This window comes from Mauremys mutica, chromosome 1 (genome assembly GCF_020497125.1).
Source record: "Mauremys mutica isolate MM-2020 ecotype Southern chromosome 1, ASM2049712v1, whole genome shotgun sequence".
Taxonomy (NCBI): domain Eukaryota; kingdom Metazoa; phylum Chordata; order Testudines; family Geoemydidae; genus Mauremys; species Mauremys mutica.
Genome location: NC_059072.1, coordinates 122,315,429 through 122,333,893, shown reverse-complemented (window position 1 = coordinate 122,333,893; position 18,465 = coordinate 122,315,429). Strand labels below are relative to the sequence as shown.

The following is an 18,465-nucleotide window of genomic DNA, read 5'->3' as shown; positions in this document are numbered from 1 at the left end:
GACATTCAGCTGGTGAAAAACTCTGCTCTTCAGTTTTGAATGTCATGAGCTTTACTGCCCGATATTTAAGACTAGATGAATCTGGGAAGGGGGCAATCCTGAGTGACAGTGCAATGCCTGCATGAGGGTCCAGTGGTTGTGACCATCAGGGCAGAAAAAGATACTATAGCCATGGTGTTGATTCTCAGAAGATTTTAACATTTCTGCATGTGAACCTTCAAAGTTCAATAGTTGTGGAGGCAATTCTGGGCTGTATGCAAGTCATAAAAAATCCTTCAAATCAGGACTGAAATTATGATTAGGACAAATATAGAGTTGCCTTTGAATTGGTAAAAATATTGTAATTAGATATCTATTTGTTTCCAGGAGAACTGAATTGTTTCTGATTGTTTTGTAAAATTGAAAGTGCCTCTCACTTGCCTGTGTTCAGAACTTCCTCTACAAATTATAGTCAAACACAATCAATCAAAATGTAGTTTGGTAACTCTTGTAAAGTCTGGCAAAATTAAGCTTTTTTGCTGCTTTTGCACTGCAAAAGCTTACTTCTAATCAATCCAATTAATGAGTAGGTGTATAAGACATCTTAATTCATGTATTTATTTTGATTTAAATATTTTTTAAAAAAACTACTCAGAATTATAGATGCTTGTGATATTTTTAAGAAGGGATGCAAAATAAAAAAAATAACCACCCAACAATATATTTAAACCGACATAAACAAAAATCAGGAAAACATATTTCCCACCTTCTCCAGAATCCATCCCTCACAAAACAAAACAAAACAAATTATCCTTCCACAAATGCCTGAACAAATAGATGGGCTTTGAATTTAACTAACACAGCAAACCCTGAAGGCCAGCAAACTCAGGCCATTTGGTGTCAAGGTAAGGAAATAATTTCAAAGTCAAGAAATCCACTTTTGCTTCTCCTTGAGGATTCTTTTCTGATCTCAGCTATGGATATGTGGCATAGGTAGAGAAGGAGACTTTCGAGTAGCCTAGCCCCAAACCACCTATGGCTTAATAGATCAAAACAGTCACTGCACTGTAGCTCATGGAGCATCAGTATGATGTGCTCACACTGGCTGATGTCCCATAGTACACTGCCATATACATATTATTTTGTGCAATTTTTTATTAAGGCTGCCGAGATATAGTGTAATAAGAATGCCTAAAGCAAAGATCTCAGACAAGGCCCATAAATAAGACATTGAATAGTCAGATCAACAAGTTTTATATAGTCACTGCTAGAAAGGGATCAGGTCACTAACTTCTAAACCACCAGTAGAGGAGTGACAGAAATGATCTATAAGAGCACCCCAGCTACGTTCCCCTTACAGTTCTGAGTCATACATGCCCCACCACTGTACACTGGCCCCAGAGGGGAATCCTTACACAAAGGTCCTGAGTTTGCTCCCATAGAAGTCCAGAGGACTTTTGCCATTGACTTCAATGAGAACAGATCAGGCCACAAGAATATGAACAAAGCAACTGGTCTGGACTTTCTCAGACCCTATGCAATGGAAGATGGCATTTTCACACTATAGTTCAGAAACATGCACTCTTCTGCTTTCCGCCAGAGCCTTAACATCAGGGAATAGCATTCAACAGCTAGCTACATGAGCAATTTGGCAGCAAAACTAACTTGCATCAGTTGACCATGGGAACACAGCTTCTAAATTAGATGGCACAGTCCCAAAGTGTCAATGTCTTAGAGGACCAAATGGGTGCAGCTCAGCAGAATCCTTCTTGGAACATTATTGTGAAAGAAGCTTGAACATCTTACAGTACTTCTGTCATCTATGATTAGGGAGAGCAAAGCTCTAATCTGTTAATTTAAAAGTCTTGAATACTAGTTTTGTGGATACAATATTTGACTTCTTGGCCTGCCAGGTCAGAAAGTGGGCTGGGCCACTGCTTCCCGCAGCTCCCATTGGCTGGGAAAGGTGAACTGCTGCCACTGGGAGTTGCAAGCGGCCGTACCTGCGGACGCTCAGGTACACAAAGCGTCTCACGGCCCACCATGGGCTTACCTTGAACAAGCTGTGAACCACGTTTGGGAACCCCTGATATAGATTTAAAAATTGACATCATTCACTATATAGTAAAGGTCTATACATTCACCTGGTACAGTAGACATCTACAGTTATAGGATATTAAGTTTTTGGCCTTTTTGTTAGAGAAATAGACTTCACCCTGTAATCGTTAACTTGACTCCACAATGATTCATGTTTATTAACTTTTGCAATGAGCATCCTGTGTAACTAGAGGAGGTGTTTCACTTAGTTTTTAAATGAATGAAACCAACAAACGTTAAGTGGCATCAATTATTTAAAGTTTTACAGTAATTCTTTGTGGGCGCGATATGTATATGTGCGAAAGACTCAGTGTGGATCTGTAATTCTGTAGGTCTGAGTGTCTTGGGCTCTGTGTATAGGTGTCTGGCTCTGTGTGGTTTTCTACTTCAAGTGTCTTTGATAGAGGGGTTTGGAAATTTCGATGCATTTTTTTTTGGTTGCTTTTCGTTCTTTCTGTTCTGGTTTGGGTTTTGGCTGGCCAAGCTGGAGGGGAGCAGCCAAAACTTTTGAAAATTTTAAATATTGACAGAAAGTGTTCGTAGCAAGCCAGCCCCGCAGTGGGGTGGGGCTGCTGTGGACCTGTAGGGCTGGGGCTGTAGCTCTGTCCGTGGGTCCTTCTGCCTCAGGCTGGTGGCAGTTTTGTGGGACGCTGCGGGTCGGTCGGTCTGTCTGTCTGTCAGTCAATCCGCGGGTGGGGCGCTCCCTCCTCCCCCTCCCGGCGGCGGAGCGCGGAGCGCGTCGAGCGCATCCATTCGCTCGGCGCTCGGCTCGGCAGCCCCAGCAGCCCCAGCCCCGTCCCCCGCCATTTCAGCCCGGCGCGGAGAGGCAGAGGGACGCGAGCGGCCGCCGCGGGGACGAGCAGCCGCCCCGCAGCCCGGACAGCGCCAGGCAAGTGCGGGGCCCCGGGGCGGGCGGGGGCCGTGTGGAGCCGGGGCCCCGGAGCCGGGGCGGAGAGACCCGCCAGCGCCGCCGCCCTGCCCGGCCAGCGCCCCCGCCGCCGCCTGGGGGGAAGCGGGGCGCCCAGACCGGGGGGGGGGCCCGGCCGGAGCCTCCGCCCGCATCGAGACGCCGCAGCCGCCTGCTCCCTCTACCCCCCCCCCCGTGTGCCCCCAGCGCCCTGCTGCTTACCTGTGCCCCCGGCAGCCCCGTCCCCCCGTATCCCCACCTGCCCCCCATGTGCCCCCTGCCCACCTGTATCCCCACCTGCTCCCGTGTGCCCCCAGCGCCCTGCTTACCTGTGCCCCTGACAGCCCCGTCCCCCCGTGTGCCCCCTGTATCCCCACCTGCCCCCGTGTGCTCCCTGCCCCCCATGTGCCCTCTGCCCACCTGTATCCCCACCTGCCCCCGTGTGCCCCCAGCGCCCTGCTTACCTGTGCCCCCGACAGCCCCTGTCCTCTTGTATTCCCCCCATGTGCTCCCTGTCCCCCATGTGTCCCTTGCCCGCCTGTATCCCCACCTGCTCCCCCACCTGTGCCTCCAGCGCCCTGCTTACCTGTGCCCCCGACAGCCCTTGTCCTCCCTGCCCACCTGTATCCCCACCTCCCCCCAGCACCCTGCTTACCTGTGGCCCCAACAGCCCTGTGTGCCCCCTGCCCATCTGTATTTCCCCCCCATGTGCTCCCTGCCCACCTGTATCCCACCTGTGTGCCGCCAGCTTACCTGTGCCCCTCACAGCCCCCTGCCCCCCTGTATTCCCACCCGCCCCCTGTGTGGTCCCTGTCCACCTGTATTCTCACCTTCTCCCAGTGGCCTTACCTGTGCCCCTGAAAGCCCCTGCCCACCTTCCCCCCCTTGTGTGCCTACTCTCTGTATGCCCCTAGCGCCTGGCTTACCTGCCCCCCATGTACTCCCTGCCCCCTGTGTGCCTCCTGTGCCCTGACAGCTCCTGCCCCCATGTGCTCACTGCCCACCCTTGGGCCTCCCAATACCCTGCTTATCTATGCCAATGACAGCCCCTGCTCCCTGTGTCCCCTTCCCCTGCATGTGCTGCCAGCTTACCTGTTCCCGACAGCCCCCATGAGCCTCCTGCACACTTGTACCTCCTGCCCCATGTGAACCCCAAACAGCTCCTGCTCCTGTCTTCCACCAGCCCCCTGTACCCCCTTATGCCTCCTCCCCCTGGTTGCCCCTAGCTGCCTGCATACCTGTGCCCTCGACAGCCCCTACCCCTGTGTATCTCCAGCCCTCATGTACACCTGTGCCCCCCATATAGCCCAACTTCTCCTGACGCCTACACCCGATACCCTCTGAGAGCATGGTATACCATCTATACCCTTATCCTCCTCTGACTCTACATCCCCATGCCCTCCTGAGAGCCCCAGCCAGGGGCGGCGAGTTATATGGGACTTTGATGCCCATGCTCCAGGAATATTCAGGGCCTGGGGGCCTGGCTTCACCAATGTTTGGGGCCGGATCTCTTCCCCTGGCCCCGTGTGTCTCCCCCGGAGCATCACCCGGTCCCACCTGCCACCTCATGGCGATTTAAAAGGCCCCGGGGACCCCTGGCTGCCCCTGCAGCAGGGCTAAGGCGGCTTCCTGCCTGCCCTCAGTTCGTGCCACTCCTGGAAGCTGCTGGCACGTCCCTGTGGCCCCGTGCAGGGGTGTCTCCGTGCGCTGCCCCCGCCCCGAGTGCTGACTCCGCAGCTCCCATTGGCCGGGAACTGCGGCCAATGGGAGCTGCAGGGGTGGTCCCTGTGGGCAGCGGTGTGTGGAGACCCCGTGACCTCCCCGCCCCCCACCTAGGAGCCACTGCCAGAGGGTGTGCAAGTCTCTTTCGGGAGCCGTCTGAGGTAAGCACCGCACCCCTCACCCTGTCCTGCACCCCTGCCCCAGCCCAGAGCCCACACCCAAACTCCCTCCCAGAGCCCGACCCCCCTCCTACACCCAAATGCCCTCCAAGCCTGCACCCCTCCTGCACCCTAACCCCCAGCCTAGAGCCCACACCCCAAACCTTCTCCCGCACCCCAACTCCCTGCCCAGAGCCCGCACCCTTCCCTCCTCCAAACTCCCTCCCAGAGCTGGGTGGGGGTGGGAGTTGGACCCGTTCTGGGCACCACAAAAAATTATACAAACCTGCGGCCCCTGGCCCCAGAGCCTCTATATCTCCTGAGAACTCCTACACCCATCCATATCTTTAGCTTCCTGCTCCCTTACAGCCCTCTATTCTGCTCTAGGGCTTCTAGACCAGGGGTAGGCAAACTTTTTGGCCCGAGGGCCACATCTGGGTATGGAAATTGTATGGCGGGCCATGAATGCTCACGGTTCCCGGCCAATGGGAGCTTTGGGGGTGGTGCTTGGGGCAGGGGTAGCATGCAGAGCTCTCTGGCTGCCCCTACACATAGGAGCTAAAGGGGGACATGCTGCTGCTTCTGGGAGCCACACGGAGCCCCAGCATGTGTGGAGCAGGGCAAGCCCCTGACCCTGCTCCCTGGCTGGAGCTCAGGGGCTGGATTAAAATGTCTGAAGGGCCAAATGCAGCCCCAGGGCTGTAGTTTGCCCACTTCTGTTCTAGACCCTTGATCCACACTCCTCTACACACCCAAGAGCCACTACACCCTGTCCCTTCTCTACTCCTGACCCCCCACTCTATACCATACTGAGTTTCCCCTATACCGCAGCACCTCTTTATACCTCCCTCCCAGGGCCGGTGCAAGGCTATTTTGCACCCTAGGCGAAACTTCCACCTTGCACCCCCCCCACCCCCGAGAGCATCGTTTTATTATAAGTTTTCAAAAATGAATACAGTGGAGTCACATCTTACGCGGGGTTAGGTTCTAAGGTCAGCGCGTAAGAGGAAAATCGCGTATAGTGAAAATGACCATAAACCACAGTATACACTAGAACAGCAGTCCTCAACCTATGGCACGTGAGCTGATTTAAAAAAAAAAATTATTTATTTATTAATGGCAGGCTGCGGGTCCCCGCCACTGCTGAGCCTGCTGCCGGCCTGGGGTTCCATTCACTCAGCTGCCAGCTGGGGTCCCAGCTGGTGACTCCGCTCAGCCGCCTGCCGTTCACCCAGACTGGCAGGAGGCTGAGTGGGGCTGGTGGCTGAGACCCTGGCTGGCAAGGGGCTGGCAGATGGAACCCCAGACCAACAGCAGGCTGAGTGGGGTCGGCGGTTGGGACCTCAGCCGGGGTCCCAGCAGCCGGCTCCGCTCAGCCGCCTGCCGGCCTGGGTGAATGGAACCCCTGACCGTTCACCCAGGCTGGCAGCAGAGCTGGCTGGGACCTGAGCAGGGCTGGTGGCTGGGACCCCGGCTGGCAGGAGCCGGCCCACTGCCGGCCTTGCTCAGCCCACTGCCGGCTGAGTGAACAGAACCCCAGGTGGGCAGCAGGCTCAGTGGCGGCCAGGACCCGCAGCCTGACATTTAAAAAAAAAAAAATCAGCTGTACTTTATGGTAATTTTCACTACACACGATTTTCCTCTTACGCGGTGACTTTAGAACCTAACCCCCGTGTAAGATGTGACTCCACTGTAGTGTAAAAAAAAAAAAAATTTGGGCACTGCTTTTTGGCACCCCCAAATCTTGGCGCCCTAGGCGGTCACCTAGTGGTATATCAGCCCTGCTCCCTCCCCAGCTTCCAACACCTCTTTACCCTGAACCTCCTTGCCTCCCCCAATCTTCCCAGCTTCTCTCTATAGCCTCCTCTGTGCTTTTATTGCCTTCCCCAAAACACCCTCCTCTTTGTCCCCCTCCTTTCTCTGCCTCCTCCCTGTCTCTCTCTGCCCCATGGTTGTGTCTCCTGACTCTGCTCTCTGGGCCCCTCCCTCCCCCTTGAGGGAGATAATGATTTTGCTGCCACTGAGAGGAGGAGGAGGTGCTGCTGGAAGGACAGGTGGCCAACGCCCTCCAACTCTTGAGTGTGAGCCTGACACCAGCCCACATGACTGGATCCTAACAATATTATCCTGTCAAATTCCACCCCTCCCCCACAAAATAATCACCATATGCACACACATAGTGGGATTCTCAGCTCTGAGTGTAAGGAATGTAACATCTTTGCTCCTATGGCTCTTTACAGAAAGTTTTGGCTGTCATGCTTTTCTGTCCTATTCTGTCACTTTCCTTGTGACAGGCTTTGCATCTCATTCAAGAATTTACTTGCTACTATATCATTATTTATATAACAGAATTGGCTATAATGGGAAAAGACTGTATTCTGGTAATTTATGACAACCATACCATGGTATATTATTGGAGCTCTCATATATAATAATAGTATACTACTCTTGCCCGGAAAAAAAAATCTGTGAAGGTGAATCTGACAGGTGAGCCCTGGTGTTCAGTTTTTTATAATAGTAAAATGTTTTAAAGGGTTGTGTTCATATTTGAATATTAAAACTTTATATAGTTTGCTGCTCTCTTGGTAGTATTTAGCCACTTTTGTAACTTTCCAGTGAATCAGTTCTGACCCTCCATTTTTAATAATCAATTTCATTCTGAGGCTTTGCCCTTTTGAATGCTTCATGGGTTATTTTATATTATTATAGTCATAACTCCTGATATCCAACAACTTTCTATGTCACTGCTCAGAATGGAGAGGTCTTGATGGTAGCAGCATTTGGTTTTTTTAATGCATGTTTCTGATCTAACAATGTTTACACCAATTTGGTCTTTAAGATTTGAGGGAACAGTATCCTAAATCTCTTTAATTTTCTGACAAGAACTGATCTGAATATTAAATAAAATATTGCATATTATAACCTATAAAAACGATTTTTTCCAACTTTCCCGAGTAATGGTTTTCACAATTAAAGCTGTTAGTTTCAGTTTGTGTTCAGTAACTTGTGGCACAATACCTGCACCAAATCTTTTACAGTTTTTGACACACAGAAATGGCATCACCTTTTCAAAAGCTTTTTTGTGTGTGCACACTAGCAAGAGAGTGGTTTTCCCTTTCTTTAAACACCTCAGTAAAGGAACTGGGGGATGACTTAGCATGTAATTGAAACCTGACTCTCTCATGCTTAATCTTGACTTCTTTGTTACCAGGTCTGCTGAAAATGACGGAATACAAACTTGTAGTTGTTGGAGCTGGAGGTGTAGGCAAGAGTGCCTTGACGATACAGCTAATTCAGAATCATTTTGTGGATGAATATGATCCTACAATAGAGGTAAATTTAATTTTAAGAATGTGTACAAGTTTTTTTGACATGAGAGGCAGATTACTTTCTCTCAAATGCTGATGTTGATTCTATGGCTTATATTGCTATATATAATATTTTTTAATGTCTTTTCTATAACCTTTTGATTTGTATTTTGTTTAAATGATGCTATAATAGTGACCAATATTTACAGCTTGTTTTAAAGAAATTTTAGATATCCAGCAGATATTCAAAGTTCTATTCCTAAGCTCAATGGACTCTCTTTCCACAGCGGTGTTACAAAATCAAAAGGTAATATCCTGAAAATATACTTTGATCACCTGAAGATTTGGTTCTGGGTACTAGATCTCATTTAGGAGAGACCAGTAAACTAGGGGTGTGTGTGGGTTTATGTGTGTGAAATTGAGAGTGAGAGAAGTGCACAAAATTAGCATAGCATTTGAGACTTTTCTCATAATTCTTATAAAAGAAACTTACCTCTGAAGTTGCAAGTGTCATTACTTGAATTGATAATTAAACCGTCACATGCTTCTACAAAATCAGAGGATTGTTTAGATGCCCAGGACTTAAAATAACAGGGAAGTTCTACATTAAAAGCTGTGGTGTGTGGACAGAACTGCATGGGGAAGTTTACGGTGCCTGCTACTATTATCCATCAATAATAGTGTTAGTACTTCTAGGAACACCAAATTTGTTCAGACTGTTAACATGTAACGTTCCCCAGAAAAGATGTAAACTTCCTAGAAGATTTGACTAATGGAATTTCTTTGTATTATAGGGAGCTTGCAAACTAGTTGCACAGGATTACCTCAACATTATGTTGTAGTCCATAGTTGTGGAAATCATTGGTGTAATGTTTTGAAGAAAACAACTGCAGTTTTTACCTACATAAACATCTTTTCACTTATCACAATAGCATTCCTCTAAAGATTACTTTGATAAATACTTGTTTGAATGGATGTCCTAGGTACTGTTTTTGTCTGTTAGTTTGTAAGACCTTTAGGACAGGGACCTGACAAACAGATTACATGGTCACAACACCATAAAATAAAAACCATATAGCTGAGGTTGTAGGCAAGGAATCATTTAGAATGGCAAGTGGCACCCCAAGGAAAGTTCTTACAATTGGATGTTACACTTCTACTTTCCTGCAACTGGATCTGCAAGGGCAGAGCCCCATTTTAATGAATAGGGCTGCTTAAATGTGCTGTTTGCACAGATCCATTTGTGGGTTCAGGACTTAAGTCAAGAGCTATAGCCATAAAGATATTCGGTGTTTGTAAATACACAGTGAGAGAGAGCATAGGTTATAAATTTGCCTTGCTTTAGTACAGGGGAGGGCAAACTTTTTGGACCGAGGGCCACATCTGGGTATGGAAATTGTATGGTGGGCCATGAAAGCTCACGAAATTGGAGGTTGAAGTGTGGGAGGGGATGAGGGCTCTGGCTGGGGGTGCGGGCTCTGGGGTGGGGCCAGAAATGAGGATTTCAGGGTGTGGGAGGGGACGCTGGGCCAATGGGAGCTGCAGGGATAGCGCTTGGGCGGGGACAGTGTGCAGAGCCCCCTGGCTGCCCCTACATGTAGGAGCCAAAGAGGGGACATGCCGCTGCTTCCAGGAGCCGCACAGAATGGGGCAAGCCCCCGACCCCACTTACCGGCTGGAGCTCGAGGGTCAGATTAAAACATCTGGAGGGCTGGATGTGGCCCCCAGGCTGTAGTTTGCCCACACCTGCTTTAGGAGATGATACTTGCACAGTGACAGTACCATAACAGTGAAAATAATGCTATCATCGTTGTCTCATTGCCACTTTGTATTAATGTTGTTGTTGCTGTAACATTCATTGATTGCTTCTCCTTGGACAAATAAATATTACATTTGTAAAAAAGTTAAATGTTTGTTTCCATAATTACTCAGACATTTGAAATTATTAGTGTGGCTAAAGGAGGTATCCGCTACCCCTGTAATGTTTCTGTATTATGAAAGATGATGAGGGGGGTGGGGGGAAGGGGAAGATACTTATTGCCTGTCAGCAGCAACATTATAAATAAGTATTTCTCTGTAAAATTACTTTTCAATAGCATATGTAAGTATTTTTGTAAGAATGTAAGATCTATGTGGAAGTCCTCAGGCCCACATAAAATCCACTTCAGGCTGCTCTACGTTCACACTTGTACCTAAACAACTCAAATTGTTTTAGAGAACAGATTTAGTTAAATCAGTGTAAGTATGTATGTAGACCAACACTTATAAATATGGGCTAATATATTGAAGCAGTTTGATTAGTGCCCTCTACTGGTCAAATATTTTCTCTTGTATCCAGAATGTATTGTGGCTCATTCATTGTCTGACATTTTATTAAAATGTTTATGTATTTTTCAAATGTTCTTTAGAAAAAGACCAGCACTCCAAGTAGGCTATCCCTGAAATACCCAACTAAAGCTTGAAAGTTGTTCAGGGTGGGATTTCCAAAATCTCCTTTGTGACTTAGAAACTCAAGAAGTCTGAACTGCTTTCAAAAATTTTACCCTGTGTTTCTAAATCACTTAGGCATTCTGGAAAATTCCACCCTAATTAAATAACATTTTAGAATGGCTCATATTAGCTTGTGTAGAGGGTCCTTTCATAAAGGTATAAACAGAGAATTTTTTAGCAAGTGTCTAACATAGACAATGATCAGTTAAGTCGGTGGTCCCCAACCTTTTCGTGGCCAGTAGCACATTCATGTTTTCAGAAGAGTGTGGCGGACACCAACAATTTTTCAAGGCTTATTTTGTATTTGTACATTAAATAATACAAAAAACATCATATTTAATAACACATAATATATGAATCCAGAGAGAAGCTGCGAGGACAGAGAACACCGGCGCCCAAAGCCTGGAGCCCCGGAGTTCTCTGTCCCCGTCAGGCACGGGGCAGCGGCTTGTCTCCCCTGCTGGGCACTAAGCGGGCCCCGCGCCTGCTGGGAACAGAGAACATCATGCTCACAGCCTGAGTTCTATGTCCCCGTCAGGTGCAGGGCCACGGCTTCTCTCCCCTGCTGGGCACTAGGCGGGCGCAGATAAATGCCCCGGCGGGCACCACATTGGGGACCACTGAGTTAAGTGATTCTTCCCCCCCCTTAAATTACATACAGTACACAAATGTGGAAAATCTCAGCATTATCGCTGAGAACAGTGGAGATGTTTGCCATTAGCACAATTCAGATTGACTTTAGGGCTTGTAAAAGACCAGTGATAACAAATCAAGTAATTTAGTGTAATGGAAATAAAGCTTTTTGATGTAAATTACAGAATCTAGTTTTCAGGAAAAAATTACAAACTGACTTCTGGCATGGTTCCTAGCATAGCAGTAACCAGCGTTTTTTGTTTTTTGTTTATGACTGCTACTCTGGGTTTCCCTTTCTTACTTGAATGATGTATTTTTCTGCTGGGTCCTGGGGTATCACTGTTGTCTATTTCCCCTTCATTTGTGTGTTTTCTCTAATCCACAGTAGCACTATTTGACCTTTTCTAAGGGTATGTCTACACTATGGGATTATTCTGATTTTACAGAAATTGATTTTTGGAAACAGATTGTATAAAGTCGAGTGCTCGCGGCCACACTAAGCATATTAATTCGGCGGTGTGCGTCCATGTACCGAGGCTAGCGTCGACTTCCGGAACATTGCACTATGGGTAGCTATCTCATAGTTCCCGCAGTCTCCCCTGCCCATTGGAATTCTGGGTTGAGATACCAATGCCTGATGGGGCCAAAAATGTATCGCAGATGGTTATGGGTAAATGTCGTCAATCAATCCTCCCTCCGTGAAAGCAATGGCTTTTCCTTGTCGGGGAGGAGTACAGAAATCGATATTAAGAGCACTTTATGTTGACAAAAATGGCTTCTTTGTGTGGACGGGTGCAGGGTTAATTTGATTTAACGCTGCTAAATTCGACATAAACTCATAGTGTAGACCAGGCATAAATTCCAATCTGTCTCTCCCTGAGAGAGTGAGCACGTAACTCAGCTTTCATTGCAGATTGGAGTGTGCACAGTAGAAGGGTACTTTCTGGTTTTGCTATGGTGTTTTGGGGCAATGGTACTAGTCCAACAGACTAGGTGTGGAATTTTCTTTTAGAACACATAGACGCAGTCATTTGAAGTGCTGCATACAAGAGAATATCTTAACTTGCATATGAATGTGTTGTGCCTTTTCTATGATGCATTTTAAATTCTCTTTTAAGAACTTTGTAATTTTTTCAGAAATGGTAATACTTACAATACAATACTTATCTATGCTGGGTACATATAGACTGCTAGTCCACACGATGTCATTTTTGGGACTTGGGGAGCGAGGACTCTTGCATTTGGTTTTCTTGTCTGTTGCTATAGGGCTTAGCTCCTTCAAGCACTTCTTGTTTCTATGGTAAACAAGATGCTGTGCTACACTATAGTGTAGTATCCCACTGGGGAGGGAGAGAGTTAATTTCCCATAAGGCCCAAGTCTATAGTAGGCTGATCAATGGGAGAGTGGAGAGTGTGCCTTTTAGATGCAAGAGTGGTCTTCAGAGTTTTCCCTGAAGAGTTGATCAGGCCAGGAGCTTAGGGTACCCATTCACCAGACTGGACTCCTTTCCCCGTGCCTCCTTCACATGGAGTACATACGTAGGTGTGCTGTATGTTGGGGAGAGAAGGCAGTCTTATGCTGCTCATTTGCCACAGATCTCCAAGGGGCTAGACATGGACTGAAAAGCTAAAAGTTCCCTTTGGGCGCCGAGTGAAATAGTCGTTTGGCCCTACATGTGTGTCTTCTGTTTTGGAGGAGGAGAAGTGTTTGATCCTAAGCCTATTGAAGTTGATTGGTGGGGGAGGGAACTCCCATTGACTTTAACGGGCTGCGGATGAGGCCCTGAGAGTGGTGGGTTTCCTACGCTTGTACATGAAATTGGAAACTGATCAGATTTGAATAAACACTTTTTTTCAAACTTTCTACAAAAATCTAGTCAATATTAAAAGAGTTCTTGTAGGAAGAATACTGTTGGAGTATAAGTTTTATGATGCAGGTGTATGGAATTTGGAAATCTTAATGTAACAGATGAAGTAGAAAACTCTAGCTGAACCAGTTGTCAGTATAACTTACATTTCTAACTGTCAGTATCTTCATTAGAAACCCCCCTATTTCAGGGACTATAAAGTTTACATTAAAATAATAGTTTTTTTTTTAAACTGGAAAAAAAATGGCTGAGCTATTTTCCTTGACGTTCATTGCTTAAATTAAGAGTGATGGTGTAGCTATGTTGGTCCCAGAATATAAGAAACACCAGCTATGCAAGGGAGTATTTTTTTTTTAATTGAACCAACTTCTGTTGGTGGAAGGTACAAGCTTTTGAACTAAAGAGTTCTTCAGGTCTGGAAAGTTTCTTTCCCTTGACCTGAAGAAGAATTCTCTGTAGTTCAAAATCTTGTACCTTTCACCAGAAGTTGGTTCAATAAAAGATGTTACCTTATCTACCTTCTCTTTGAAATAAGAGTGTGGTTTTTTTTAATTTTGGTATAGCTCAGCTATGCAGTTTTTTGCCTCCTTTGGAGAGGTAGGGAGATATGAAGGACTGACACATGCACATTTGCTCATCACGAATGATGGTTTCTCAAGTAAAAGTCCAAATGAATACAGAAAGAACTAAGGATTTTTTTTCTTTTGATTTGATCAGTACAGAGCCAAAGGTGGGGCTGGTGCTTTATCATTAGCTTGGTGGTGAAACTAACGGAAAAATATGGCAGCTCTGCCTTTCAGTTTAATGGGAACTGAACATTGGACTCTGGAAGTCTTTTTAACATTCCACAACAGGAAAAAAGTGTTAACCTTAACTTTAAATTTCCCGGGGCTTGTAGGTTTGTTGCAACTTTATCAATATTTAAACAATGCTAATGTATTTTTTTTAAAGTTGATATACTACTACTTACTTTGGCACTTTACATTGCACTTAAGCAAAATAAATATTTCCAAAGTGATGTGAGAGGTGAACTTTATCTTAAAGGGACACTCAGTTAACTTAAAGTCACATTTGAGCTTGAATTATTTTATGTGGTATTATTACAAATATCTTCTAGGATCAAGATAAGTAAGAGATGAGACTTTTTCCCCCCCCAGTTTGTTCACTTTGTGTATTTGGCACTTTGTGACTGTGTAGAATATTTACCTTGCCTTATACAAACAGTCATTTCCCTCTCGTTTGTGTTGGTTGTTCACACAGCAACAGGGAAGAGAAAAAAACACTTTAAAATGGGAAAACATATGTAAAACTGTAAAAGTTGGTAGGGGGCACCAGGAGCAGGTGTAATACCTGAAACTAACTTAAATTATTAGAAATTAAATTATTTTTTATAATTTAAATTATTAGAAATTATTTTTTAAAAGTTGGCTAGATTTCAAGCTGTCTGTACCCCTTGTAACTAGAACTGAGGCTCTCTGTTACTTTTTCCCCCTCATTCAGAACAAGCGCTCAATACAGCACAATAGCTTAAGCTTTCAATTTTGGTTAGTATTAACAAGAACTGGAAAATAAAAGGATCTGAAAGGTAATGCTGGCATTTCTTCCTGAATCATTGTACCCATGACTCATTTAGATTTCTGAGAAAAACATTGTTTGCACTTTCCATGGATCTATCATGCCTCTGTTTTAGTATTCTGTAGTGCTAGATAATGCATATAATATTTACAGAAACATAGCAGTTTGTATACAAAAGTAATGTGCTCACTTATACTATCACTGAACCTTTAATAAACTCAGAAGGTAAGGTCCCCTGGGAAGGAAATCTAAGTTCAGGAGAGCTGGCAGTTTCTCAAGGAGACAATAGTAAAGGCACAGCAGCAAACTATCCCATTGCAATGGAAAGATAGGAAGAGTAGTAAGAAACCAATATGGCTCCTTCAGGAGCTCTTTAAAGATCTGAAAATCAAAAAGAAATCTTACAAAAAGTGGAAACATGGATAAATTGCTAAGAGAGTACGAAAGTATAGCACAGGGATCGGCAACTTTTGGCACGCGGTTCTCCAGAGTAAGAACCCTGGCGGGCTGGGATGGTTTGTTTACCTGCCCCAACCACAGATTCGGCCGATCGTGGCTCCTACTGGCCACTGTTCGCCACTCCAGGCCAATGGGGGCTGCGAGAAGCCACAGCCAGCACATCCCTCCGGCTGCGCAGCTTCCCGCTGTTCCCATTGGCCTGGAGTGGTGAACTGCGGCCAGAGGGATCTGCGATTGGCCGAATCTGCGGTTGGGGCAGGTAAACAAACCATCCCAGCCCGCCAGGGTGCTTACCCTGGTGAGCTGTGTGCCAAAGGTTGCCGATCCCTGGTATAGCACAAGCATGTAGGGACAAAATCAAAAACGCTAAGAACAAAATGAATGACACCTAGCAAGTGACATAAAGGTAAAAAGAAGAGGGCTGGAGTAATTAAGTCAATGGGAGAGCTCTCTCCTGTCGGCTTAGAGCAGCTACACTAGAGAGCTTACAGTGGCTCAGCTTTACTGATCATCTGTGCTGCTGTAAGCTCCCTAGTGTAGCCATAGTTTAAGTTTTTCAAAGTTTAGTATCAAAATGTCTTCAAATTACTGGTTATTCTAGTTTTCGTGTTTCAGGCTGCTTAGTGGTAGAAAATAGACTTCTTGTCCCCAATGCTAAATGTTAGGCTCTTGAATTCATTCTTAAATCTATTCTTCCTCCTTCATTGGTGTAAATTTAGGGATTGCAAATGTTTGTAAACTGTTTATTTACATCTGTCTAGTTTGTGTGTTGTTGTCACAGTATTGGACATGGTTCATGGATGTTTCCTGAAAATATCCATGGTGTGAAGATGAAATGCCTGATTTGATTGTTCACAAAGTGGCTAGACTTAAGGTAAATTAGACCCAGAAAAACCATGGGTTGCATATTTCTGGAACCCTGGTGTTGATGAAAAATGCAACCACTGAACTTCTGATCTGGAACTGTGTCCAAATTACAGTTATCTACAGGGCAAAGAAAACAGGACTGCCACTTGCAACTGATGTTCTTTAGAAAACATTATATGCTTAAGATTATGGAGGCAGAGTCTAGCAGCTGGAGCAGGGGAATGAAAATCTAAATTCCTGGGTCTATTCTACACTTTGCTGTTGGTTTGCTGTATAACCTTGATCATGTAATTTATCTTCTGTGCCTCAGTTTGCCTATCTGTAAAAAGGGGTGGCTAATACCTGACTCAGGGATGTGGAGTCTTGCTTAATTTTTAAAAGAATTTTGAGATCATTTGTTAAGTGGAGTTATAGGTCAAAGTTTGCCATGTTTAATTTAAAGATTTTTTTTTTCTTCTCTCTTCTCAGGATTCCTACAGGAAACAAGTAGTAATTGATGGAGAAACCTGTCTCTTGGATATTCTTGATACAGCAGGTCAAGAAGAGTACAGTGCAATGAGGGACCAATACATGAGAACAGGGGAGGGATTCCTATGTGTATTTGCCATAAATAATACAAAGTCATTTGAAGATATTCACCATTATAGGTAAGCATTTTTAAAAAAAGTTAAATTATAATCTTGGTGACTCTCAAGAGAGAGAAAAGCTTGCTTGCACTCCCTCATACCAAAAGATGGGTTTGTTTTCTACAGTTTAGTTAGTTGTGGAATAATATATTACTCCTGGGGAATTCTGCACCAAAAAATTAAAAATTCTGCATATTTTATTTGTCAAAATATCATGCCAGTTTCAGTTATTTTAGTAATTTACTTCAAAATACCTGTCAGCAAGTATGTCTGTAACAATACAGACCAAAAAAAGGATTCTGGTGGTGGTGGTATTATTTATTTTTTGACAAATAGATTCCTGACTTAGGCATATTGAAACAGAACTTTGAGTGATTCATTTACACTACAATACAGAAATGTATTTCCCACACCCCTCAGAAGCAGTGCAAAGTCTTGGGGGAGTCAAGGGTAACAGAGTAGCTGAGGGAGAGGGGGAAGGAGCCTGGAGTGATTGTGGAGGGTTGTTGGGTGTGGGTGGGAGAAGTATGGAACAAGTTGGGTTTTTTAGGGGAGGGATTGTTAAGGAGTTGGGGAGCCTCCCATGTGCAGACCCTGGCTGATCCCAAGTTTTTCCCATTCAGTCAGGCACATCTGTTCCTGCACCCACCCATCCCCAGGTCTCTGCAGCCCCCTCCCTATCCCCATGTGGTCTTGCACCCCCACTCCCATTCAACCCCTGGCTCAGTGCTATCACCCCACTAGCTTCTGAGCTTGTGCCCCAGTCCCCCTCCCCCCCCACTTGCCATTCTGAACCCCAGTCTGTGACCCCACAGAAGCCCCATGTGTTCCACTCTTTGTCCTAACCTGGCTCCATGGGCAGGATGCTGTGATGAACTTCTACTCCTGTGGGAATTCTGAACTTTCTTCCCCCGCAGAAAACGAATTCTGCACATGCACAGCGGTGCAGAATTCATGTCTGGCACAGAATTTTTTTTACCACAGAAAATATTTTCTGCCTGAGAAGTGCTGCAGTTCTGCCTTTTGCCCACCAGAGGCTGCTGTGGTGCCAGAACAGCCAGTTGTGTTCATGCTGCTGGCTCTTCTGGCTCCACATTGGCCTCTGGTGGGCAAAAGGCGGAACTGCAGCACTTCTCAGGCAGAATGTATTTTCTGTGTGGTTTTAAAAAAAAAAAAAAAAATCTGTGCCAGACATGAATTCTGCACATGTACAGTGGTGCAGAATCCCCCCCAGGAGTAAATATTATAAGCAGGGTTTCAAAGCTGCTATTGCAGTTGATAGGCCATTAAATATATACTAATCAATCCTTTAGTCACTCAGCCACAATATTTCCAATTTGCTACTTACGCTTGGAGCATTACGCAGGGTTTTGAGTAGGTAGAAGGGGGATGGCTGAAGCCTCCTGGAAGGTCAAGAAGTTGGGCAATTTTGAAAGGTAAATAAAATGTAAAACTGGAAATTAGGAGATTTCAACGTTAACATCCTGTTGAGATGAATGGAGGTGATTTGTATCTCTTGGGCAAATCCCACTCTGAGGCCATAGCAGACCCTCTTGGAGTTAAAGTGGAGTAGTTGTGCTCTATGTGTGAAGTATGAAAAGAGATGGTGATCCATGGCGTGAACCAAAAAACCCATCTCTGTGGCTCTTATCTGTCACTGTATAGCACAGGAGCGGGCAAACTTTTTGGCCTGAGGGCTGCATTGGGTTTCAGAAATTGTATTGAGGGCCAGTTAGGGGAGGGGTCGTGGCCTGCCCCCACCTCCTATCTGCCCCC

At 45.7% G+C, this 18,465-nt stretch overlaps 1 protein-coding gene across 4 annotated transcripts in view; it reads left to right on the top strand.

Moving 5' to 3' along the window:
- The first annotated feature begins 2,848 nt into the window (after nt 1-2,848).
- Nucleotides 2,849-18,465, top strand: part of KRAS (KRAS proto-oncogene, GTPase) — a 42,464-nt gene continuing 26,847 nt past the window's right edge. For all 4 annotated transcript variants that reach the window (XM_044993707.1, XM_044993716.1, XM_044993697.1 and 1 more), the window contains exons 1-3: nt 2,849-2,965; nt 8,075-8,196; nt 16,532-16,710. In XM_044993707.1, coding sequence (XP_044849642.1) covers nt 8,086-8,196; nt 16,532-16,710 — 290 coding nt within the window. In that variant the 5' untranslated portion in view covers nt 2,849-2,965; nt 8,075-8,085. The remainder of the gene's footprint in view (nt 2,966-8,074; nt 8,197-16,531; nt 16,711-18,465) is intronic.